Source organism: Bemisia tabaci, chromosome 6 (assembly GCF_918797505.1).
Source record: "Bemisia tabaci chromosome 6, PGI_BMITA_v3".
In the NCBI taxonomy this organism is placed as follows: domain Eukaryota; kingdom Metazoa; phylum Arthropoda; class Insecta; order Hemiptera; family Aleyrodidae; genus Bemisia; species Bemisia tabaci.
This window is the reverse complement of record NC_092798.1, coordinates 28,586,024-28,612,359: the sequence shown is the minus strand read 5'-3', so window position 1 is coordinate 28,612,359 and position 26,336 is coordinate 28,586,024. Positions and strand designations below refer to the sequence as shown.

The 26,336-nt window shown below is 38.7% G+C and overlaps 1 protein-coding gene across 1 annotated transcript; it reads right to left on the bottom strand.

The window, feature by feature from the left end:
- Positions 1-7,638: 7,638 nt before the first annotated feature.
- On the bottom strand, positions 7,639-19,528 carry LOC109034419 (uncharacterized). The gene is made up of 6 exons (XM_019047545.2): positions 14,959-19,528; positions 13,945-14,089; positions 12,855-13,072; positions 11,752-11,971; positions 10,300-10,452; positions 7,639-8,836 (listed from the first exon to the last, which is right to left on the bottom strand). The coding sequence occupies exons 1-6, from the start codon at positions 15,289-15,291 to the stop codon at positions 8,487-8,489; spliced, it is 1,419 nt and encodes a 472-aa protein (XP_018903090.2). The 5' UTR covers positions 15,292-19,528; the 3' UTR covers positions 7,639-8,486.
- Positions 19,529-26,336: the final 6,808 nt, after the last annotated feature.

Below are 26,336 nucleotides of genomic sequence, written 5' to 3'. Positions count from 1 at the left end.
TTTGGACGTATTTCTACCAAACGGAATTATGTGCATTAAGACATGAGCCCTGAGACCCATAAGGATATATGCATAACAAAGGCTCACGTCATAATGCACATAGTTCCGTTTGGCAGAAATACGTCAATTTGCTCTCCTTCAAAAAAATAAAATAGAAGCGGAGATTTTAAAACATCGCAAACGAGGTACGTAGTTTGGAAGATTTACCGTCGTCTTACATTGACTGGTTAAAGTGCTCTTTTTTGAAGCTAATCTCTTCGTCCAATTCTGTTGCGGGATGTATCCAACCGATCTTGATTCTTTAGTGTTCTCGTGACAGCTGTAAAACTCAATTTAAACAAAAAAACATCACTTACCATTTACTGTTTTGATAATTCTGTTTCTTTCGAGGTTCCCCATGGTTTTTTGATCAGTTCAATCTCTTCTTTGAAAAACCGCAAAAATGTCTCTTATATCCTTCATGCACTGAACCTTACAATGGAGCACTTTCGTATCACGTGTCTTTGCGATTTAAATACGTTTACTTACGTAAAATCTTGCAATTGTACCTTGTATTTCTGGAAAAAGCCCTTAAGCTCAGAAAAAGCTTTCAAAGCTGAAATAGCAATTGAACGGACTGCCCGCGCCATGAGAGGAGTCCATCCCTAAATCCAGTCAAACTTTTTATGCATATAGAATAGGAGCGAATACATCAGCAGGGTTATAGGTTGCCGTGCCTCCAGCCTTGTTCCTCCGAGGCGAATTGGCAACTTTGCTAATGTATTTGCTCCTATCTGTGCATGGATAGTTTGACTCGATGTGGATTTTGTCTCTCATATAATGTAGGGATCCCCTTCATTACGGTAGAGATTTTTTTATTCATTTTTGAGCTTGGGATTTCGTTTCAGAGGAAACAAGTAGCACCATCGTGTTTCTTCCAAAATTTAACTGAGGCCATGGTACTTAAATCGCAAATTCCTCGAGCATGCCAAAAAGAGCTTCATTGCAAAAAACAAGTGAGCCTAAAAACATGTGATAACGACGACGATTCACAAGCGTACCGGCCCACTGTGTTATCGGAAAATTCTTGGTCGATACTGGTTGGTGCGGAACTTAAAAATATTTAAAGAAGGTGGAGTTACAGAAGAGAAAAAAAGAGGAAGAAAAGGAAAAAATAAAGAATATAATAATACAGTGACATAATCACGAAAATTGTTACGGGAAAAAATACAAGAAAGCTTCCTCTCATTCTCATGTTATTTTGTTATTAACAATTTGGCTAAGTGAAGGTGATGAGCCGGTTGATGGCTCACCTCTTAATTTATTAGGTATAACTAATTCTAACTAACTCACCAGAAGTCAAGGAAGTGACTCCTCACATAAATCGGAAAACCAAGGAAAAATCAGAGAGGTCCATTTGACCCACATTCCAGAAAATTTACGCAGAGGAGAGCGACAAATGTTGTAAAAAAGTTTCAGGCGTTATAAAAAGCCGAGAGCAATTTTTTTCAGAAACGGGTAAAAAAAGGAAGGAAAAATATTTCCATATCTCCTCCTAAGTGCGAATTACACATTCTATCTGAATAATCTGCATTGCTCATTTCGCACGAAAGTCGATCATAATGTGTAGCAGAAGTGGTATCTGACTATTTTGAAGGAGTTTCGCTCGTCAATTGGTGTGCCAGCATCATGATGCAGTATTTATTGTTGGCACAATAGTTTATCAATGTGAGGCAAAAGAAATTACTCTCTCAACTCTTCACCTCTAATTCTTAGTCAAATAGCTCTAAAGTGCAAAATTGTCTTACTTTACATAATTGAACTCTAAAGCAGAAGGAATCTAAAATTTAAATGAATTCAAATAAAATTAAAATACAGGAAAATTTCTCGTCTTCTGTAGCACATGTTGCAATAAACTGCAATTACACCGTAAAATTATTTCTATTGTATTGTATTGTATTGGAGTGCTGTATAAATTGTACACATATTCACTATAATTTATTGCGATCGAATTGAAACAAATTGAAATTTTTTACGTAGCAATTTGCCCTATTTTATTGAACATGAAATTATTTTATTGATCCTTAAAATTGGCATTTAATGATCAAATTAAGTAAAAATATTGCGATTTCGTGATAAATAAATTTAGTTTTTAACGCATCAAGAATTGCAATTTTTTTCAATATTTTTGTTGCACTGTGCTACTTTAGTAGTACTTTGATGAAGACGCGATCTCAAACTCGGGTTTCACATGAGACCTTCCGAGGGATCTAGGACTTAAAAATGAATAAAGAAGTACGAGTGGGCACATCCAAACGAACAAAGGCGAATCCGAAAGTGCCCTCGAAGTAAATGGGCCCAGAAACTTGAAAAAGCGCCAATGCAAACGGACTAACAATCAGAGTTATTATCACCTCGATTTCCCGCTTTCGCGTCTATGATGTAAAGATTATGAACTTTGATAATATCCCCCGGATTATGAAATGAGAAAATAAAAAATAAACAAGCAGTTTTAACACAAAGACATAGAATAGCGCGCCCAAATCGAAGAGTAAATTTGCTGAGAGTACCTTGATTCTAAAACCGAACAGAATAATAATTGATAATTCGATAGCAAAGTTTGGATGATTTCTTAGGCGCCAAGATAGCATTTTAGGCAACTTCCGCCATATTGGATTTTAAAATTTTGAAAATGTGACTGACAATTCGAATTCCTCGTCAGAAATACTTCCTGATACCGAGTTTCACAAAAATCAACCGAACAAGAGCCGATATGGCATTTTAGACCACGACTGCCATCTTGCATTTTGGCATTTTGAAAATTTAAGTTGACGTTCAAGATCCCCGTCAAAAAATGCACGTTGGCACTAAGTTTCAGAAAAATTGATAGAAAAGCAGCCGCATATTGTACGATTTGTAGGACCCCATTCAGTGGTGAACGATACCAGTCAGTTTGCAGACGTTAATGCGCCTACATTTTCGTTTGATACTGTGCAATACTCCTGTGGCGGAATAGTTGCTCAGAGCGCCTTCAAGAGTACCGCTTCGGCATGACGGCAGAAGATCACGATTGCCGCCGAGCAGTTAGACATTTTTTCATCACCGAAGGTGAGTTTAAAAACCTCCTAATCTTAACTTGCGACGTTGCAAGAATTTGCCTATTTTTTGAGGACAAAGCAATATAAAAACTAAAAAAATCTGCCGTGATTATTCCGAGATTTGATGAAACATATTTTTTTACTGTTTCATTCAAGTCAATTTGTTTATGCTTTTGTCAATGACCTGGAAATGAATTACTCAGGAGAGCGATTTTTGTCAAGTTCAGATGCAAAATCAAAATCTTTACTTAAATTTCCCACTCAAAACGATTCTTATCAAAAAGTCCATTTTAATGCTAATAAAGGATATAAAACTGCCTTGTGCATGAAACCCGAACTTGACAAATAAGGTCAAAACTTTAAACGAGCTTTTCCCCAAAACGACCATCTTTGAGCTGCAAATTTCAAACTATAAACACTACGATTAGCTTCGACATTTTTTTAGCCGAAATGCTTTTAAAAAACTTTTCAAAGGAATGATTTAAGTTTTATGGCAGTCAGCACCGTGCTTCCTTTCCTCAGCGATGACCGGCAATTTGAAGAGTTTGATGAGCCAGCGAATGTCCGAAAAAGAAGAAACAACAAAGAAATAATAAGGTATGATAGGGAGTCGCAACGTCGGATAAGGAGATATGTGGTTCCGCACTTTCATGGATATATTTATTTCGCTCATCATTTGTTTACAAATTATTACAAAGAGCACATGTGAAAAACTGCATGTTATATTATAATTTCCTCCGACTTGGTAAAACAGCTCACTGTGAGGTGCTGTACTAAATCGCCTTTGCGTAAAACGATATGACTGTGAGCATCTCTTCGGCGGTTGGCGATACTGGAATCGGCTAGGGATTTCCAAAGAATATTCTCATCATCACCGCCGCTATTGTGGCAAGTCCGTTACCTAAGTAATCGCCTACATTAATGAGGTGATACATTTGGATGTATTTATTCTAAAAGGAACTATGTGCATAGGTTTTGACATCTTCTCTCTCGTTCGGAAGAAAAATAAACGGAAAATAAATAAGAAATAAACTGCGCTGTACAAACGGTTAAACTCGACACGAATAGCACGTTATTTGTTTATAACTACAGTAATAATTGAAATAGCCTTATACAAGCTGGCTTTTTCGATTTCTTTTTACATTTTTGCAGTGGTGAATGCATAGATGAAGTGCGCTCCACCTAGAAGTGTATTCAGCAAATGGGTGGTTTTTATACGAGGATTCAAAATAAACAAGTGGTTAGAAATGAAAACAAAAGAACATGAACTATGCAAAACGATAATCCGGATATCGGAACTTGGCCGTTTTGAAAACGCCTTCAAATGCGGCGTGATACCTTACGCATTCCGGAGAGTTCAAATAGTTGTATCATTGCGCCTTAGAAATGCGACGGAAGATTACAATGGAAATAGCCTTATACACGTTGGCTTTGTCGATTTCCTTTTACAGTTTTGCAGTGGTGAATGCATAGCTGAAGTGCGCTCCAGCTAGAAATTGTATTCAGCAAATGGGTGGTTTTTATACGAGGATTCAAAATAAACAAGTGGTTAGAAATGAAAACAAAAGAATATGAACTATGCAAAACGATAATCCGGATATCGGAACTTGGCTGTTTTGAAAACGCCTTCAAATGCGGCGTGATACCTTACGCATTCCGGAGAGTTCAAATAGTTGTATCATTGCGCCTTAGGAATGCGACGGAAGATTACAATTGAATCGAGGTATGCGAAAACGTCCGATGTCCATTTTTTTGGATTTTGAGTTTTTTGGCTTAACGTCATCTTCGAGGGTAGGCGCATCTATGTGTAGACGGATTTGACCTGTTTTTTGTTTTTTCGCCCCCATTTAGGGGGTTGAACCTCAAAAGTATGCGAAAACGTCCGATGTCCATTTACGAGGGTCATCCAATGTGGTTCCCTACCTCTTATCTTCCAAACGGAAAGAGATAAATCAAATCGGTAAAAAAGCTCTTATAAAGCATACTCTAAGCTTTAAAAGAAGCTCAAGTTTTTGAAAATTGGTCGAGGGGTTCGCGAGGAAACTTAATTTTACTGCGACAACTTCCTGTCGCCGCGCGCCCACCTTCGGAGTCTGGATGCGCGGAGAGTTGATTATTTCAGACTTGGGTTTTCGCCGCTGAGCATCATATCAAAAAGAAATTTGAAGGTTTTTATTGAGTAGACCTTACCTTACTTTTTGACGTAGTCTCCGCCTCTGTTTTGACATTTCTGGTGTCAATATTGCAGCTTCTTGATGCCTTCCGCGTAGAGGCTGGCTCTTGTCTTGGCACCGGAATCCGTCATTGACAGCGCTCTGTACTTCCGAATCATTCGGATTCCGCTTTCCTTCGAGGAAGTTTTTCAGCTCAGTGAACAGACGAAAGTCACATGAGGCTGAATCGTAAGAGTACGGAAGATGGAGGGAAATTTTCTTATGCAAAGCAACTGATTCGGAAGTGTAGAGGGCTTGTCAATGACTGGTTTCGGTCCCAAGACAAGAGCCAGCTTCTACGCGGAGGGCATCATGAAGCTGCAATATTGATACCAGAAATGTCAAAACAGAGGCAGGGACTTCGTCAAAAAGTAAGGTAAGGTCTACTTAATAAAAATCTTCAAATTTCTTTTTGATATGATGCTTAGCGGCGAAAACCCAAGTCTGAAATAATCGACTCTCCGCGCATCCAAACTCCGAAGGTGGGCGCGCGGCGACAGGAAGTTGTCGCAGTAAAATTAAGTTTCCTCGCGAACCCCTCGACCAATTTTCAAAAACTTGAGCTTCTGTTAAAGCTTAGAGTATGCCTTATAAGAGCTTTTTTACCGATTTGATTTATCTCTTTCCGTTTGGAAGATAAGAGGTAGGGAACCTCATTGGATGACCCTTTAAATTCTGCGAAAACGGTACATGATAGCCCATGATTTTTGTTTAACAACCTGTATAAGTAATCGAAACTTTCCCAATCTTTTTTCAATTTTTAACTTGTTTAAGACGCATTTCAAAACCATTTTACTGACTGTAATTTTTTTATAGATGGAAAGTCATGATTAATGCTAAAGTTTCCGTCCGGTAAATGTATTACTCCAGTATTTGTCTTGTTCTTTCTCCTTAGCATGAGTTTTCCTGTTAAAAAGTTCACACTTTATTTTGTTTAACATCGATTCACCCTACTATATATAATTACACTCGATTTTATGCATTCTAGGCAATCCTAGAGTAGAGCAAAAGAGTGGAGTGGTTGCGCGGACTGCACCGCCCCGGAAAATCCATTTTGAGACGGTAACTTTTGCAACGCTGGGGTGCCGTCTCGTTACGCTCTAAGGACAAGCTTGATACACGAATTTGTAGCATTTTGAATCTACTTTCATTTGAAAGGATCTACTTACTTTAAAGAATAGCTGAACAACAGTTACAAGCAAAAAACCATTAAAAAACGAAATTTTGAAAATTTTGGGCTATCTATGAGAACCCTGTAATGACCGCAATTTTCATCAGAAAAATTTCAAAACCGGGTTAAATAAGACCGAATTTTTATCTGCTTTCATGTGAGATCCACAAACTCTGTCTTAAAATCAACGGCTTTGGCGATAATAGCCGTAAAACGAGAGAATAACCTATTTTTGACCGTTTTTTATCGGGGGGGGGGGGGGGGGCTTAGAGGGGTCCCCATGATTGTTCGAGGGGGCAATTTTGGATTCTCGTTAAGGTCCCGCTATAGATGAGAAATTAAATGAGAAAAAAAGTTCTGCTCCCAAAACATGCGATGGTAGCCGAAAAACGAGAGAAAATAACCGATTTTTGACAGTTGTTTCGATTATGGAGGGGTTTTTGGGGGGATCCCCATGATTGGTCGAGAGGTCAAATTTGGATTCTCGTTAAGAACTCCCTATAGATGAGAAATTATATGAGAAAAAAATTTCTGCTCTCAAAACGTGCTCTAGTAGCAGAACAACGAGAGAAAATAACCAATTTATGACTGTTTTTTTGATGTTGGGGGTTTTCGGGGGGGTTCCCATGATTTGTCGAGGGGGTAAATTTGGATTCTCGTTCAGGACCCTCTGAAGATGAATAATTTCACCCTACTTTATATAATTCTAATCGATTTCATGCATTCTAGGCAATCCTGAACACATATCTTGAGGGGCAATCTCAAAGTATGCGAAAACGTCCGATGTCCATTAATTTTCTTCTTCCGCCGTCACGTAACTTTCACTGAAGCCTCGAAGAAAAGAGAAATATTTTTTTTTGTGTTACTGGAGGTCTGACATTATGTTTTACTCTAGTTCAAAGGTTTTTGGAGAGGTCAAAAATAATGGTTTTTGGGCAGATTTTTGCAATGTATGCGAAAACGTCCGATGTCCAAAGCCCTTTTTTTAAAATTACTCAGCACTGATTGGGAGTTGGAATGGGACACAGTTGTGTGCCTTTTCTACAACCCTTTACTAAGAAACACATGCCTTGATTTTCTTCAAAACGCCGATTCTAAAGGCCTCCACAGTTTTTTGCGGTTTACCAAAAGTTGATTTTTTGGACATCGGACGTTTTCGCATACCTCGATTCAATTGAGGACACAGCACCAAGAACAGCCTATAGGCGTATAGGTCGTTATTACGCCCATCTGCTTCTCGGATTCTGCGTACCCTGGACTATGCTGTGGTAGCGATAGAATGTAGATAGGTAACGGCTCGAGGTCGAAAAACCTTTTTTTTCCGAGTTATGTCAGGCCTCTGGATCGATGGGTACAAGAACGACCTATAAGCGGGCCTATAAGGCGCTAGTTACCCCTTTCTTTACTCATTATCGCTATTCTGTCCTTTTGCGTTAATCATGCTTGATTAAAATGATTTATACTTCATATTGCCACCAAAATGATTGTTGGGGGTAATAATGGCCTATAAACCGCTTTTTTAATTCAAATATATTAGAGTGTAAACCCAAAATGTATCGCAAAATCTACCCGCAATCCTTCGATAGAAGGGTTAGGTCACCCAAAAACACCAAAACAGGGTACCTGCATAGAAAAGTCTGCGCAGTCTTACATCAGAAACAAAACTTTAAATGCGTTTTTCTCAAAACGCGGTTTCAAGTTATAGGCTGTTCTTGGTGCGGTGTCCTCAATTTTACCATGCTTGCATGACATTGCCTGAGAACAATCAGTTTTTTTAAAGCATAAGGTGGTAAAAGAGTGCTAGGTTCACACTACTTTCCGAGGAAATCAAGGCCAAAAAAATTTTGTCTCCAATTGAAATTTTTAGCCCTGTTTTCCCCCGAAAATAGCATGGACCCAGCACTATCTTACCACCTTGTTACATACAGTTCGGACCAAGTATCCTCTTGTCGTTTTCTTGTTTTTATATTTAAAAACACTTGAAGGTCTCATATTTTTCCTCTTTTTTTTTCAAAGTGACATACTTCATTCAAAAACAAATACACCAAGTTTAGACAGATGATTACAGACGTTGTCACCGAGCAATTTTTTGAAGAGAGCTAGAATGGTGAGGGTGAGGAGGAAACCCAACTCGTGATAAATTCCGAAGAGAACTTCCAACATCTCTTTGGAGAAAGGCCCCAGAGTCAGGTCGAGCGGGAAGAGGAGGATCTCTGGAAATGGTAGCGATCTAGAGGCGCCCAAAGTCAGAAGTCCACACAAGTAGTAGATGCCGAACGCAGCGAAAGGGAGGACCTTCAAAAACTGCTCTTCTAAATCCGTTGTCTTCATTTTGTACGATTCCGCCTGTGCGCCTTTTCCGTTTGAGACAACCTCTGGAAATAAATAAACACACTATTATTGCAACCTGTAATTCTTGAAAGTTGGCAACACTGTTCTCTTCCGCTTAAATGTATGTTAAACAATCGATCCCTGATATAGCAGCTTACCTCACCAAAAATCAATATTTTTAATGGATTTAAATGCAGGAATAATAGTGACCAGTGGCGTGGCGTGAATTGCGATATATCGATTTTTATGACATTTAAACCTATGGAAAAGTATCGATATACAGGCTGTTCGCAGCGAACACCTTAATAATCGATTCTTTACCATAGGTTTAAATGTCATAAAAATCGATATATCGCAATTCACGCAACGCCACTGATAGTGACGCCAACTTTCAAGAATCGGCACTGCTGATGATATACGGTACTCTCATAATTTTTACTCAGGGATCGAGAAATGACCACAATTTTTAAGGGGCTCATTCATTTGGGAAAGGTTTTATCCAATTTCACTTCTGTCAAAATACATTTATTGATCATGTGGCCATCGAGTTACGAAATTCAACAAGGTTTGTGGATACAAAGAAGACCTAATCAGGTTTCTCTCTACAACAGTTACAGCCTATCCCTAAAAACGTCGACTTTTTTCGATACGTTGGCGTTTCTTGTCTCCTCCACATAAGGTGTTAAAATGATTTAATTATGTCGAAAGAGTTAAACTTATGAAAAATGAATACATTTAATAAGAAATGAAAATACTAAATTTTTACCATTAATTAAGTGTGTTCGATGGTTTGGTTTACCGGTGTACATATTCAAGCGCATACACTTTTGCCTAGACTCAGTATTGAAGGGGTTTTGTCGGTCAGATGCGAGTCCTGTTCCACAGGAACGAAGCGACGCGACGCGACGGACGCGGGACGCTGCGCGTCGACTGCTTTTGAGCCAACCATAATCTCGCGCCCATTCGAATCGCTTATATATAGTTAGTTAGTTAGTTAATATATTTTTAGACATTCAGCGTCACATGCTATTAACGTCTTTACAGAGAATTTTGAAAATGGGAGTATACACGAAAATTTAGATTTTTAAATTAAGATAGGTGAAGAGTTTCAGAATTTTGGTAGTAACATTGGGTTCATCGCATGTAAGTGGGTTTGTAATATACTTCCCAGAGATCGTTACAGATTTTATACACCGCAAAAAATTGTGCTTCTATGGGCCTTTCATGTGTATACTTGAAATAACAGCTGACTAAAGGACGGAATAATCACAGACAGGATTTGTTGGACCGAGTTTCAAAGAAACATACCAAGTTATATCAAATTTTAACCTAGAGGAATTTGAGGTTCATACATCTGCAGGACTCGATGTTATAAGGGATGCGGACTAGCTGATCTCTAAACTACTCCCAACAATTTTTTTCTTTCTAAAATGTTACTTATTTCCGTTCAACTGTGTTAAACTGAATAAAACAAAACAACAATTTGTTAATCGACAATTCGCCTTACCTGAAGATGACGAGATATTTCGAGTTATTTTTGAGGCGATAATACTGCCGGTGTTCATGATGATAACGATATGTAAAGGGAAAGCGACGACCGTGAAAATGGCCACGCAAAGTTTACCTGGAGTTGTGGTCGGAATTGGCAGTTGCCTCAGCCCTGTAAATCAGGCAACACAAAAATCCTTGCTTAAAAATATTGGTCATAATAAAGTACTAATCTGAGCCATAAAAATTATCAGTTCTCTGTCCACATCGGCAGTGCCTAAATATTCTAAAAGGTTCCATTGGATCATAATCATCACCATCACAAAAAAAGGAGAAAAAAGAAAAAGTACTGACTGCTTAACAAAAGTTAAACATTTTCGTGAACCATATATTTGGAAATAAAAGAAAAATGAAACTGTCATGCCTACGATACTACTACTCATGTGTATTTCCTATATATTTTCTTTAGATACTTTTGTAATTTGCTATTTGATGAGAATTTCTCAGGCGGCCGTTCATAAACTACGACGCCCTATTATTCGGAAGTTTAGACCTTCTCTCTCGGATGTCTCTGATTCTATCAAGTTCAATTTCAATAATTGTGTTGGCAGTACGAGCACTTTGGGAGCATGAATAGTTACGCTTAGTAGTTTTTTCACTTTCGCTTAGTCCCGGCAAGGAACACACGTAAATTACTCTCTTACTACTCTGATGTAGGTACTCTCTTTACTAAGGATCTCTCAATCAGTCAAGTTCGCCTTCAATAACCGTGACAGCAATATATCTGGCTTGGGAGTGCGAATAGTTGCGCGTTGTAGATTTATCATTTTCCCTCGGTTCGGCTAGGAACACACTAAAAATTTCCTGCGTATTTCATTCCCATTTGACCCGTAAGTGTTATCACCCCACCATATACTTCAAAAAATTGTGTATAAGACATTTTCATTCTCAACATTTTTTGCCGTCATGGATTTGTTGTGATAATTGAACTCTCTACGTCTCGCGGCAATATTTGATCATATCGACTTTGTCCCCTCCTCGCTTGTTACGTACCCGTCACGCGCTGAACTAGATTTCCTGCCTCCTCTCATTGTTTGACGTAATTAATAAACGATTCCGGCACGGGACTTTGATGTAGAAACAGATTCCTGTAAAATCCTTCCTATGGGCGGATCCAGGCACTTCGAACAGGAGGAGAGGAGGGGGGAGGGTGTACAGGTGGCTTTCCCCAGAAAATTTTCGAAAGTTTAAAGCATCTAATATGCAGCTTGAGTCCAATTCATCATGAATAATTACCACATCTGAGCACGCCCTTCCTTCTTTCAGTTTTTCTTTCCTCCGTTTCTTCCCTCTTTTTTTCCTTCCTTTTTCTCCCTCCATTTTTCGGGTGAACAGGGGGGCGTGCGCCCCTTACGCCCCCCCTCTTGGATCGGCCTATGCTCCTTCTAATTTCACTTTGAAGGCTACTCACCAAACGTCGTCAAAAATGTGTAAAAGAACAGGAGGCAATCGCTTAGACTCCAAGTAGTCTGTGATCCAGTGCTCATGTTAAATTGAACCAGAATTTCTTGATGTTTGTTTACATACTTTTTGATCGTCTGAAGCCAAACAGATTCCTGAGGGATTACTTTTCTTAGATCAGTAGCAAGTTCAACCATCAAATCATTCTCCCGCCTTTTGAAGTTATCTCTCTGATAAAATAGAAAATCATAATGAGGAGAGGATACAGTACAGGGACCTAAAAATGTTGATAGTAACATTTTTAAATTCCGGTTTTTTACCCTCGCCTATGGTTCAATTGAACACTTTAAAGGTATTGGAGCTCCTCTACTACTTCTGAAAATAATGATTTCGTTCATATTTTCCTTTTTTTAGGAATCCATCACATAGTAGATTCAACGTGTGTCTTATATCAGCTGGACTTCTCCTCACACCAATTGGATCTCTACTCATATTAATTTGTCAAAAAACGAGTAGAGAGATTGTACTAATATTATTCAACTTTATTCTCTTGTATTATGGAGATTTCACTGATATAAGCGGTGACCCATCTGATATCAGCAGACTTTTTAGGTACATATTCCTTACCTTTCATTTTCAGTAGGGTGGTATCTATTATATTTCATCATGGAATAATAAGTTCCACGGCGGGCTAATTATTGAAATTGATGGACAAAGCGATAGTCAAAGAAAACACAGGGACCATGGAGCGATCCTAATGGTTGAAACGAGTGATTGTCATGGGCTAAGGGGGAAATTATAGACTAACTATAGGGTCTCCCGTGGGTTGCTGATAGTTAGTCTATTACCTACCTCCATTGCCCACTGCAACCACCCGTTTCCACCAGTATATACTCGCTTTATTTCCCATTTGTCTTCTTTGTCTATAGCTTTGTCTATGAATTTCACTAATCAACCCGCAGTGTCAGCAATAATATTTGTCGAAATTCCCTCCCTTCTATTGTTCAAAATGTAGTTCACTGCTTTTGTATAGTCACCACTCAAATTTCCATTTATCCAGTAATGCCGCGATGAGCAGAGCAATATATTGAAAAAATGAGAGAAAAAACTAACCTGACATTTTCCTTGAGGTTCTTCCGCCACATTCAGTACGAGTGCGTTCAAGAAAGTCCACAAACAGAGGATAATGGTGAGTCCGCAAAGAGATATAGTCCATCTTGTGAGCAAATTTGTGCAGCTTTCTGGTGACGTCAAAATTTTTGGAAAGCACCGCAAGTGCCGTGTGATAGACGGATGAGTTTGACTTTGAACTGTTTGGCATAGTTTCGCTCCTGATCATAGTAAATCCAGATTTGAAGCGATCAGTCGGGTTCGATATTTGTAATAGGACCTAAAATATTATTCTTAGGCACTCGTTTAAAATAACTCATTCTCACAAATCTCATTTTAAAAGCGCCAGCAGTAAATTTTAATAATTGGGTATAACGGTATTTTTTGAGGAGCGTTCATTGCATTTCAAGGAAATTTTAGCTAAATATATAGACAGTCCAAAATGTTTCACAGAATTTTTTAACCCTTTTTGACTTACCTGTAGCGAGCAATTGACCAACCAAGAAAGTTTAAGAAAGCCAAAAAAAAAAAAAAAAATGTTGTAAAAAGGTATGGTCGGCCATTCAATATTGTTCACTGATTGAATGGTTGAGAATGACATTGAGTACAAAGTAGCAATACACACTTTGTTTTATTTTCTTTTTAAAGAGAATTTTAACTATAGAAACGCTTGATCCTTCTCGTGGATTGAATTCGAAATAAGGGTCACTAATAAGTCTGCCTTCAACGGCAAACTGTAACTCAGAAAATTGCACAGATTTCATTTTTCGAGTTCCGCTGGAGGGAAAGTTTAGTGTTTCTTTTGATACAATTAAGCACCGCCCGATGATGGACTGAAGTTTCAAAAGTCCGTTCAAAGATTCTGTAGTCAATGAACGAAAAGGCTTTTCTCCAACATCAACCACATAATCAATTGAGCAAAATTATGTCACTAATTGTTATTTTTTCCTCCGTTATTATTTTGCGTGTACTTATAATTTTAAGCGCAGAGTTACACTCAGATTTTTTGAGCAAAATTTATCGTGCAAGGGAAGGTGGATGATCTCAGTATCTCCTCTAGTACGAATTATTATAACAAAATTGCATGAATTACCTTGCGTGTGATGGATATCTATTCGTCGGGTGACGTGGGTGGAGGAGATGTCAGAGTGCCCGTTTGGTATTTCACTGCTGAAGCGGACGTAATTTTCAGACTTCTTTGAGTTTTTCAAAAAGGACTCTTTCTCTGGATGCTTATTCTTTAGTAAGAGGAAAGAAAAATACTGAGAGGATAGTTTTCAACAAAATAACTTATAGAGAACTAAAAAAACATTGTTTCAATATTTAATCATGTGAAAATTCATTTTTAGTAAAAATTTCTCTCAGCTTTAAACAAATATCAGTAACTAGACTGGGCACATTATAACTTTAGAGCAAATGAGAAGAGTTAAAAACAGTTGGCACGTACTGTGCTAAAAAGATTTCAATTGATTATTGTCTAATAATATCATTTAAATTGGTTTCTTTCAGATAAATTATGAACATTATGATGAGTATCATTAGCTTTAAAAATGCATTCAATAATGACGAAGGAAAGAAACGAAATTTCATGGAATTTACTTTTATTTGTTGCAGGTAGAACACAGAGGTTGAAAACAATGACTTCATTTGTAAAAAGCAAATCATCGCTATTAGCGCCTCCAAATTGGAGGCTAGGCCAAAGTACAAACACAAAACGTTGTCTGCGTATGTATCCAGTAAATGGTATGTTAACTTATTGTTAGCATAACTTGCATTATCAATGGCAACCCTCTTCAAAGTACGCTGAATCGGCAGATAGGTCACTAGCGGATTCAAACGCCCCTCTAATTAGCCAAGCTCAGATGGTGGAGACGTGGTCGGTAGGAAGAAAGGGTAAAAAACACCATATATTTAGACCGATAACTTCGGTTTGTCCAAGATCTCCACTGAAAGTGGCCTCTTAAATCCGGCCAAGGAAAAGGGGATAGAAATTAACGTTGAAGTATAGTGACGGTCTTTCGTCTGGGAAAGGCCATAGTTTTCTACTCCTTAAATTTGTTTTTTCAGTCTATAAGAATTAATTTTAATAATCAACATAGAAACTCACCATGTATTCAATAATTTCGTCAGTCATCCTTTCTTTGCTCTTGAAGTTTTTCCGCCATGGTTTTTTAAGGTTTATCGAAACACTCGTGATTCGGTGGAGCCTTTGCAAAGGACACTTGGTATTGGGTGGTCGTTTGGAACTACTCTTGTTCTTGTTGACGCCATTCGAGCTAAGATGTGTGAGCTTTTGACTGACGGATGTGCGAAAAGACCGCACGACCTTGGTACTTGAAGACGGATAAGTTGTGGGAGGACTGTTTGTGGATGTCTCAACTGGGTAGAGAGGTGAGACTTCGGGTTGTCTATACAGTGATGAAATCTCCTTTCGCTCCATTCATACTACAGTCATGATATTCGAATCTATTGAGCTAGGTAATTTTAGCGAGGAGAATTTGGATTGTATTAGTAAGGAAAGAATCCTGAGCAGAGGTTCGCCTAATTTCTTTCTTATCGAGATCACACCACTATCATACAGCCGGTATGAACATTATGCCAAAGAAAAATTATGGTGGTATGTGATAAAGGTAAAGTGAAAATCTTTTACCTGATTTTAACTGACAGGTTTGTCACTCTCTAAATACATCGCACAAATCGTAAATCGATTATTTAAAATAGATTTGCGATTAAAAATATTCCTGAGTTTCGTTTTAAGGCAAGATTTACTTTTAGTTAAAATGAGATTTCTAGCGATTTTATTTACCTACTCGTGTAATTCTGAAGAGGGCGATCAAAGAAAATCAATATTTGTTGGTTACCAGTCCAGATAAAAGGCGACTCTTGCTTCAACCGTTCTTACGTATCAGATTTTTTTTAAAATACGGATCTTGTACTATAATGTTTTCTGCGATCAAAATTCATGTTATTTATGTTAATCACGTGTGCTTGGTAATAAATAAATTAGGCACGATTGTAAATTTCTACGTATTTTAGCACCACCAAAAAGTTTTTCTTTACCCGAGGATTTCTAATCATACAGATTTTAAAATAACTCCACTTTGATGAAACAATTAGTTCACTTGCCGAAATACAGTTATTGATGAGAGAGTGATATTTTTTATATTTTGAAGCTTACATTTTTGCTCTTATCGAACATAGTCTCATGTGCTGAGTTAAGAAGCGTCTTTTGACTTTTCACAGATCACTATCACCTTTTAGCGAAAAACTTTTTAAGAGTTATTGCTCCAAACTGTAAAAATGCACCACTTTTTAGATATGGAAATTATATTCAATCACACTATCACTCTTTTCATCTCAAAATCTGCCGCTTTTGCTAAAAATTCACGGAATGGAATAAGCAAGAACTTGGGAATAAAGAAATTAGATGAAAATGAAGGGCGAGAAGAAATCCGAGGCACAAAGCAGCTCGGCTAGACTTTCACGAATTGAGCTTTCAGGGTAGTTGTCCCGAACGAACTGCAATGAACTTTGACCGAGCTTTGGCGCAAGGCTTCTTCCGTGCAACGGAGCTCGGAGCTTCTGCCATGAGGTGCCACTCAGAAAGTCATAACTCGGCAAATTTAATCAGCAGTGCACCGATACTCTTGTTTGCTCTTGCCTCCAGTGAGTGAACGACAAAAATGCCTCGAACTTTGCACTCAGGGCAATGAACTTTCATATAAACTTGCAGAGCTTAAATGCAGAGATGTTCGATGCCATGCAGGTGAATAGGGCAATGCCCTACTAAAGTTCCTCTCGAATGGCTCTTTCATGCGTACCGCTGTGTTCTAATCATACATTTTTTTCTGCCCCCCTTTCTCTTTATCCTATCTTTGCAAATTGAAATAATTATTTAAATTAGAGCTGAAGCATTTTAAATCTTGTGGCCTGTTCAAATATCGGGAAGGACACCGGATGTGAGCTCTTGTGCAAAATTAACGGTCATATAGTTCATGGAAATTTACGTGCATGAATAACAACATTTTATATATTTTTCTCTGATCATGTCTCAAAATAATTTTCTACCGAACTAAAACAGGCCTAAAACAACTTAAAACAGGCTGAAATTGCGTTGAAAGTGATTGAAATTTGCAATTTTGTTTCATCCGAGACTACCAGGGAAAGACTCCTGGCTGACCTCTCAACCAGGACTAGAATTACATTTTTAGTGCCTTAGGTTGAACTAAGGTTAGGGCCCTAAAAGTAAGTAATCTCAGGTGGGAGTGGGGAGTCCTAGACCTCCCCCTCCCTTAAAAAAAGAAGGATGGTAGGCGAATAAGATATCTGAAAGAATGAGTCGAACCCACCTTAAATAAACAAGATTTTTGATATTTTTGAGCTACCAATTGCAAAAATATTGACGCTGGATGAACCCGGATTTGGAAAATAAAAAGTTACAAAAGACACAAGGTGTAATTTTTAATGCACGCAGGTACTGACGTTTTCGAATGACGTCTAAAAATTGTGCGCCCCTCAGAATGTTGCGTCCTCAGCTAGGCTATAGCTCAAGTAGCCTAATTGCAAATGTGGCCCTGAATTCTGTAAGCTCATCTGATCAGTTCGCCTTCAAAAATTTGACAGGCGATTTCAGCGTCTTCGGTGCAGTAATAGTTGCTTGTACCGATTTGAGTATGCTCATTTGACTCTAGCGGGTAGAGGAAATAAAGTTACTATATTTATTGTACTTTAAATTTACTCTGACCAATTTGCTTTCCAAATATGACAAGCAATATGAGCGTCTTAGGAACAGTAATAGTTGCTTGTACCAGTTTGAGTATGTTCATTTAAAGTTTTTGCAGGAGGAGGTCATGAGCACTGTGAATAAAAAGTAGTCCACGCCAAATAAGTTTACGCACTTTTAGACAGCGGTAGAAAATCCGCCATATTGATGCTTCCATTTACTTTACAATTAAAATGACGTCAGACGATCTTCCGTCGCAGTCTAAGAGTGTGTAAACTTATTTGCCGTGGACTCTACTTTACTCAAAGTGCTTTCATGGCCGGTTTTACATTTTAAGGGCCCAAGGTTGAACTTAAGTTGGTGCCCTAAAATTAGGCGCTCTCGGAGGGGGGAGGTGCGTCCCAGACCTCCTCCTCCGCCCTCCCAGAGGAAAGAAGGAATGGGTCGGATGCCAGAGAAATTTTTTTAGATTTACCTTCAAAATATCATGATTTTAAACATTTTTGAGATACCAATTAAGAAAGGATTGACGTCGGAAAAAACCTGGAGCTAGAAAAAGAAAATTGACAAAAAAGACAAAGAATACATTTTGAATACTCAAGGACTGACGCTTCGGAATGAAGTCTCAAAAATGTTGCGCCCCTCAGAATGTTACGCCCCTCAGAATGTTACGCCCTTAAGCTGTGGTCTATTAAGGCTGATTTTAAAACCCGCCTTACTCTCAACCTTCCTCCCACACCCAAATGAAACCCTTTAGATGTCCCTATCCCTTGTCCTCTCGGTCTAGTCCTCCCCTGTATTGCACTGAACCTGCCATATGTGGACCAACTTTGACAGAGACGTACCAGGCCGTATTTGGGAAAAATTGAGTTGGAAAAATTGTAAATTTTCATCTGTTAAATACTCAAAGTCGAGAGAAAATATTTTGAATATGAAAATAGTCGTTAAACTTTGTCCTCGCAGCACCAAAGTCTTCTGGAAAAAAGACATTTCAAACCTCCTTTTTTTAGTTTCAACTTCATGTGACCTGATATGTTTCTATTAAAATGGGTCCGTTTCTCCTACAAGCAATAGTAATACCTTTCCCGAAAATTACGGCTTTTCAACAAGCATGGAAGTATTAGAAATTTCAGAGTATTTAGTAGTGGCGGGAGGAGTGAATTTCTCGGCGCGACGGGTTTGTCGCGAACTTTTGGTGGACAAACAAGAACTGCTTCTTCTAGAAAATGACTCTAATATAACGATGAGTACATCAGCAAAATCTGACTCCTAACTAGGAACTACAAACTTAATTAAAACAATAAAGCTCTCAGAATTCTTTTAGACAATAATTATTATAATATTATGTTTAAAAAAATAACATACCAACATAAAAGAAAGAGAAAAAGAAAAAATAGATTCTTTTTTACGGAATGAATGTTAATATGAAATGAAAATGACAATGAACTTAAGACTATATTTGCTGAGCTTAGGAATTTTATAAAAATGGTTCAAAAATTCAAATTACAAATTGACAGCAGGGCCGGATGTAGGAGGTGGCCACATGGGCCGCGGCCCATGGCGGCAAATTTTGCAATTTTTTTAAATGTAGCCATAAAGAAGAATCGGATTCAGAAAAAAAATTACAAACGAGAGAAAGTGAACAAATCTCTCATTTCCTGAGAGTATATCTCTAATTTTGTCGTCTTTCTGTGATACAATAGACAGCATCTTTAATTAGTCGAGTTAAGACTGAGAGAGAAACCGAACACGGAATTTGGCCTGGAACGGCGCGGCGCATCAGAGAGCAATGATGACGAGAACTTGAGATGAAAAGGAGAAACCCTCGGCGCGGCGGTCGATGTCCGTGAAGTTAGCACCCCCTTTTTTAAAATTTAAAATTTTCTCTTTTGCTCATCATTGCTCATCATTTGCTCACCTCGAAAATCGCTTTCATTTTTTTTGCTCAGGCATGTACCCCCCAAAAATCGAACTTGAACTTTCAGAGAGGTCATTGACCCTAGCACCCCCACTTTGTCCGATTGACCTGAAAATGGTCTCAAACGACGCAGAATCATTTGCTCACCTTTGCTCAGTCCTTAGTTTTCGTTGCTCACCCCTCCGTCCCCCCCCCCCCAAAATGAAAGGCGGCATTTTGGGGAACATCAAAGGCAGCACCCCCACTTTGTCCGATTGAGCTGAAATTGGTGTCAAACGACGCAGGATCATTTGCTCACCTTTGCTCAGGCCTTCGTTTCCGTTGCCCGAATCCTACCTCCTCCCGAAAACGAATGGCGGTTGAACATAGTCGGGGCGCTGCCTTTGATGTGCGCCAAAATGCCGCCTTTCATTTTGAGGGGGAAGGGGGAGGTCAGGAACGAAAACTAAGGCCTGAGCAAAGATGAGCAAATGATCCTGCGTCGTTTGACACCATTTTCAGCTCAATCGGACAAAGTGGGGGTGCTGCCTTTGATGTCCCCCAAAATGCCGCCTTTCATTTTGAGGGGGAAGGGGAAGGTCAGGAACGAAAACTAAGGCCTGAGCAAAGGTGAGCAAATGATCCTGCGTCGTTTGACACCATTTTCAGCTCAATCGGACAAAGTGGGGGTGCTGCCTTTGATGTCCCCCAAAATACCGCCTTTCATTTTGAGGGGGAAGGGGAAGGTCAGGAACGAAAACTAAGGCCTGAGCAAAGGTGAGCAAATGATCCTGCGTCGTTTGAGACCATTTTCAGCTCAATCGGACAAAGTGGGGGTGCTGCCTTTGATGTCCCCCAAAATGCCGCCTTTCATTTTGGGGGGGGGGGGACGGAGGGGTGAGCAACGAAAACTAAGGACTGAGCAAAGGTGAGCAAATGATTCTGCGTCGTTTGAGACCATTTTCAGGTCAATCGGACAAAGTGGGGGTGCTGCCTTTGATGTCCCCCAAAATGCCGCCTTTCATTTTGGGGGGGGGGGGGGGGGTGTGACGGTAATTTTTCCCGTCACTTAAGTTCGAATAAGTATTTAATCATATGTAAAAATTTCGATGACTACAACGGTAGCAGGTGATGGCGACAGTAGCGCACTCTGTAGGGACGGTGAAGTAGCGGAATACCGTAGTACACCGGTCGGCCGCCGCGCGCCACTCGAGCGCTCTCGCGGAGCGATCCGGACCCGACTACACAGCTGTTTAGCGTGTGCACGACGTCTCGGTCGTTCAGACTCCTGAAAAAAGTCGGTTTTTTTATTATTTTTGCTTTATTAGTTAATTGGTTTCAGCAAATTTACTCAAGAAAGTCGCAAAGCTAATTTAGGCAAATCATTTGATGTAAGAATGAATTTATTTGATTGTATATTTAACTTTTTGAAGTCGAATGAAGTTGGTCGATGCATCGGAAGGTAGATGAAATGAATTTGATGGGGTCCCGACCGGTACCTCGCAGCGCTTGTCCGATTTTTCGGATCCCTTCATTTGCGTAGCTGTGCACGTGGTGAGTAGCACGCTAGCAAATGAGGTTTGGTTTCTCATCGCATTTATTTTCTTGTGTGACGCACCCATTTCTAGGTAGCTCCTATGGTGAATAAATGCATGAGCATGGGTTTTTTTAATTAGTAATCTCTTGTTGAAATTTATTTAAACGAATTTTATTCTTATTCGGAAGCACATCTAATTTAATTATATTTAATTTAATTTAATCATGAAAAATAAATCTCTCATAATTGATCAATTTCCAAGTGTGCACGTGTTGAGTAGCACCTGGGATTTTGGTTGTTATTGGAATTTATTTTGGAAAATATTTATTTCGTATCCTAAATCTACCATTCAAGATTGAGTGCACGTGGTGAGTAGCACCGGTTGTTTGGGAGATTTAAGGTAAAATAAATAATTGAAGAGTAATTCATTCGAAAGTTCGAACCCTTTTTGTCCCCTTTTCCGTTCCTTTCAAAGTACCTATTTTAAAAAGTCAATCCGATCAACAACATTCACCTTCAATCGTCCTAATTTTGATCTCGTATTTAGTTTTAATTTTTTTTGTCTTGAGAATTTTTTAAGTTTGTAATTGTGTTCAAAAAGTAGTTTCTTTTCTTGTCAATAAAAATTGACTCTAGTACGTTCAAATTTGCTCTCATTATTCCTTCCTGCAACACCTGTCCTCACCTCAGGAAAATTTTATTTTTGATTACGCACTTCGAGTGTGTTGGCGCCCGAACCCAGGCGTCCCGACGAGCATCTGGCACCCAAAATTTGTGGCTTGATCTGCTGAATCTCGATCCTTTCCGGAAGGCTTGCTTTCTGACGATCAGGATCGTACGAGCTCTCGCTTTTCCTCGCCACAAATAAGTGTCGGCCCGAACTGGGACTTTTTTCAACTTGGTTGAATTTTTTCGACTTGTTTCGAATTTTTGGAATTTGTCTTGACTGTGTGTCATGACTTTTATTTTCTTGAAGGACAGGAAATTTTTGGAAAATTTTCGAGACAAATTTGAATGTTTTGAAAGAAAAGAAAACGTTTTACAAACTTTGCTACAATTTTTTATTCTACTTACTTTATGATATTTTTCGGATTGATTTTTTTTTCAATTACCATTCCCAAATTTTTCATTCCTTTCCACTGTTTTCCACACGTATTATTGAACTTTTGAGATTTCTAAATTGTTTTAGAAAATGTTTTAGTAGTTTGACTGAAATTCGATTGTATGTAGTCAATTTTTTTTATTAGATATCTTTATTAAGGTTTTATTTTGTGAAGTTTCACAATGGTAGCTGCTCGCGAATTTAATGTTGATTTTTGTTCTGAAATTTGGAACGCTTACTATTTTATTTCTTTGAAAGAAAAGAAATTCAGCTGACGTGAAAGAAATTATTTGGAAATTCATAGTATTTTTAGAGCATTATTTTATTTTGGCAAATAGGTATGTTTTTTTTATATTCAACTCTAGTATTGAGTTCGAGAAGATTTGCCAAATTTTTCAGGAAGTTCTCTTATTTTTAAATATTCGGTACTGTTGTCAATTTTCCTTTTCAATTTATGTTTTTTGTCGTTGAAATTGTCGTTATGTTTTGAAGGACTTTTCGGGTGATTTTTTTTTTTTTTTTGTCTTACGGCAGTATTGAGATGTCATGCGGTTTAGTAGGTTTCATTTACTTTGTTGTGGGGAGAGCAATTTTTTTTTTTGTGTGCCGAACTGGTGCGATTTCCCAGCGGCCGTTTTTGGTTGTAAGATATATTGCAGATCCAATGTAGAAATGAACCTCAAATTTTTAAATTCGCAAATTTTAGAATGACATTTAAAGTTATTTTTCGATCAGTTTCTTTTAAGTCCGTACCATTTTGTTCTTTAAATCTGATATTAGTCTGAAAAATAATATCCTGAATAGTAAGTTCTAGGATCAGATGGATTTCAGTAGGGTTTAGGGTTTACCTACAAAGTCGTGGAATGTTGTCCTCGGTGAAGGTTTATTTGGAATAACCGCTTTGTGGAATTCTCAGTGACCCTGACAAATCTGAGAAGTGTGATTGTGGTACTTTGGTTCAGTGGATTCTGACAAAGTTACAGAGCAATGGGAAATTCCAGTTGTAATTCCAGTGTCTCAACTCAGTTTTGTAGTTTGGGAGTCCGATTTTTTGTGTGGACTTAAGAATTGGCCACCATATGAGTTGCTAGGTTCATGGATTTGACTAGCCAAGAGGTGTTGTCCAATCTCCCGTTTTGAGGACTCTGCAAACAGGTTTTCGAGTTGAGCTATGTTTGGTTGCTGCGAAGTATTTGCGAAACCCCAATCACCAAGATTTGTTGTTTACATGGTTCACAGAGATTCGTTCTCACAAATGAAGCCGGACACATGGAAGACTAAAACCATTTGGAACAAACTATTTCAGTAAGGATTAAGTACTTAAAGTCATCATCTAAAACTCAGATCAGATATGGTGTTTCTAAATTATGTAACTTTGAATTTTCTTCGATTTTTATGCAAAGAAACTGTTCTTTATTATGTTTCTCAGAATGTTTTGTAAACTTCCCTCCTAGGTAAATTGACGAGTCCGAATTTTGTGTTTTTCCCCTGATTAATTTTTATATTTTTATTTCTGAGTATATGAAAAATAAGGTCAGTTGAATTCCTTTTGAATTGTTTTAGAGATTTTGCCATAAATTAGTTGTCAACCCCAGAATCTCACCACTTCAGCTGGAATGTGGGCAAATTTCCAAGAATTTCTAAAGATTGAACTAAAGAATTTTTGTTTTGAAAAAACAAGAAATGTATCAAGATTATTTGTACGTTTCAAGTCATGTGTATCAGGTCTATTATTAATTAATGTGTTCATTCTCTTTTTCCCCTGAATTAATTAATGATTAATTCCTTATTAATATATTAAGCCTGTATTATTTTTGTCGCGGATTGCCGCTCGCTTTAAGAGGGGGGGTATCTGTGACGGTAATTTTTCCCGTCACTTAAGTTCGAATAAGTATTTAATCATATGTAAAAATTTCGATGACTACAACGGTAGCAGGTGATGGCGACAGTAGCGCACTCTGTAGGGACGGTGAAGTAGCGGAATACCGTAGTACACCGGTCGGCCGCCGCGCGCCACTCGAGCGCTCTCGCGGAGCGATCCGGACCCGACTACACAGCTGTTTAGCGTGTGCACGACGTCTCGGTCGTTCAGACTCCTGAAAAAAGTCGGTTTTTTTATTATTTTTGCTTTATTAATTAATTGGTTTCAGCAAATTTACTCAAGAAAGTCGCAAAGCTAATTTAGGCAAATCATTTGATGTAAGAATGAATTTATTTGATTGTATATTTAACTTTTTGAAGTCGAATGAAGTTGGTCGATGCATGCGGAAGGTAGATGAAATGAATTTGATGGGGTCCCGACCGGTACCTCGCAGCGCTTGTCCGATTTTTCGGATCCCTTCATTTGCGTAGCTGTGCACGTGGTGAGTAGCACGCTAGCAAATGAGGCTTGGTTTCTCATCGCATTTATTTCTTGTGTGACGCACCCATTTCTAGGTAGCTCCTATGGTGAATAAATGCATGAGCATGGATTTTTTACTTAGTAATCTCTTGTTGAAATTAATTTAAACGAATTTTATTCTTATTCGGAAGCACATCTAATTTAATTATATTTAATTTAATTTAATCATGAAAAATAAATCTCTCATAATTGATCAATTTCCAAGTGTGCACGTGTTGAGTAGCACCTGGGATTTTGGTTGTTATTGGAATTTATTTTGGAAAATATTTATTTCGTATCCTAAATCTACCATTCAAGATTGAGTGCACGTGGTGAGTAGCACCGGTTGTTTGGGAGATTTAAGGTAAAATAAATAATTGAAGAGTAATTCATTCGAAAGTTCGAACCCTTTTTGTCCCCTTTTCCGTTCCTTTCACAGTACCTATTTTAAAAAGTCAATCCGATCAACAACATTCACCTTCAATCGTCCTAATTTTGATCTCGTATTTAGTTTTAATTTTTTTTGTCTTGAGAATTTTTTAAGTTTGTAATTGTGTTCAAAAAGTAGTTTCTTTTCTTGTCAATAAAAATTGACTCTAGTACGTTCAAATTTGCTCTCATTATTCCTTCCTGCAACACCTGTCCTCACCTCAGGAAAATTTTATTTTTGATTACGCACTTCGAGTGTGTTGGCGCCCGAACCCAGGCGTCCCGACGAGCATCTGGCACCCAAAATTTGTGGCTTGATCTGCTGAATCTCGATCCTTTCCGGAAGGCTTGCTTTCTGACGATCAGGATCGTACGAGCTCTCGCTTTTCCCCGCCACAGGGGGGACGGAGGGGTGAGCAACGAAAACTAAGGACTGAGCAAAGGTGAGCAAATGATTCTGCGTCGTTTGAGACCATTTTCAGGTCAATCGGACAAAGTGGGGGTGCTAGGGTCAATGACCTCTCTGAAAGTTCAAGTTCGATTTTTGGGGGGTACATGCCTGAGCAAAAAAAATGAAAGCGATTTTCGAGGTGAGCAAATGATGAGCAATGATGAGCAAAAGAGAAAATTTTAAATTTTAAAAGTGGGGGTGCTAACTTCACAGATATCGGCGGTCGGCAAGTAAGACATATTAGCGCATACAAGACTGCACGAATACTTCACGCATTCCGTCAAAGACAGCGCGGTCGCTCCGGTCAGCAGCGCTGCAGCGCTAGCGGGCGGCGTGAAACGCATAGCGCCTACAAGACTGCATGAATACTGCGCGCATTGCGTCTTACACAGTGCAAGCACGCCGTGCAGCAGCGGTCGGCGTGAGACTGTAAGAATACTTCACGCATTGCGCCAAACACAGTGCAGTCAGCGCGGCGGCGGAAATTAAAATTATTAAACTATACATTTATGTTTGTTCTTTCATAATTTTTTCGTTCATTTCATACAAATGGAGGGCCTTGTCCGCACGAAGATAGGTTTATGGAACTTAACTTTCGCGCCAAGTTCCGTGAACTTTTGCCAGTATTGTTGACAGGGCTTTGAGTAAACGCGTCTTATGCACCCCTCCCCCTCCGGCACGTTCACTTGAAGGTTTCTATTGAGGTTTCAAAATGAATGAGAGGGGGGCGGCAAAATATAGGCGGCCCATGGCGGCAAGTAAGTAAATCCGGCCCTGATTGAAAGTTGAGAAAAAAAATGCTATACTATAAAGCAATTTAAAGCAGGAGAATTACTATGTGACTCTATGTGGCTATTAACGCAATATTTGGAACTACAGTGTAAATTTTTCAAATTACTTATTACATATACACACTATGAGAAAGTCTCTAAAAAGTAGCAAAAAAGTTAACGAACTCAATCCAAT

Coding starts and splice junctions, on each gene's coding strand:
- LOC109034419 (XM_019047545.2), bottom strand. CDS start 15,291: ATGGAGCGAAAGGAGATTTCATCACTGTATAGACAACCCGAAGTCTCA. Junction 13,073..13,944: donor AGATATCCATCACACGCAAG/GTAATTCATGCA, acceptor TACTATGATCAG/GAGCGAAACTATGCCAAACA. Junction 11,972..12,854: donor AACCTCAAGGAAAATGTCAG/GTTAGTTTTTTC, acceptor CTATTTTATCAG/AGAGATAACTTCAAAAGGCG.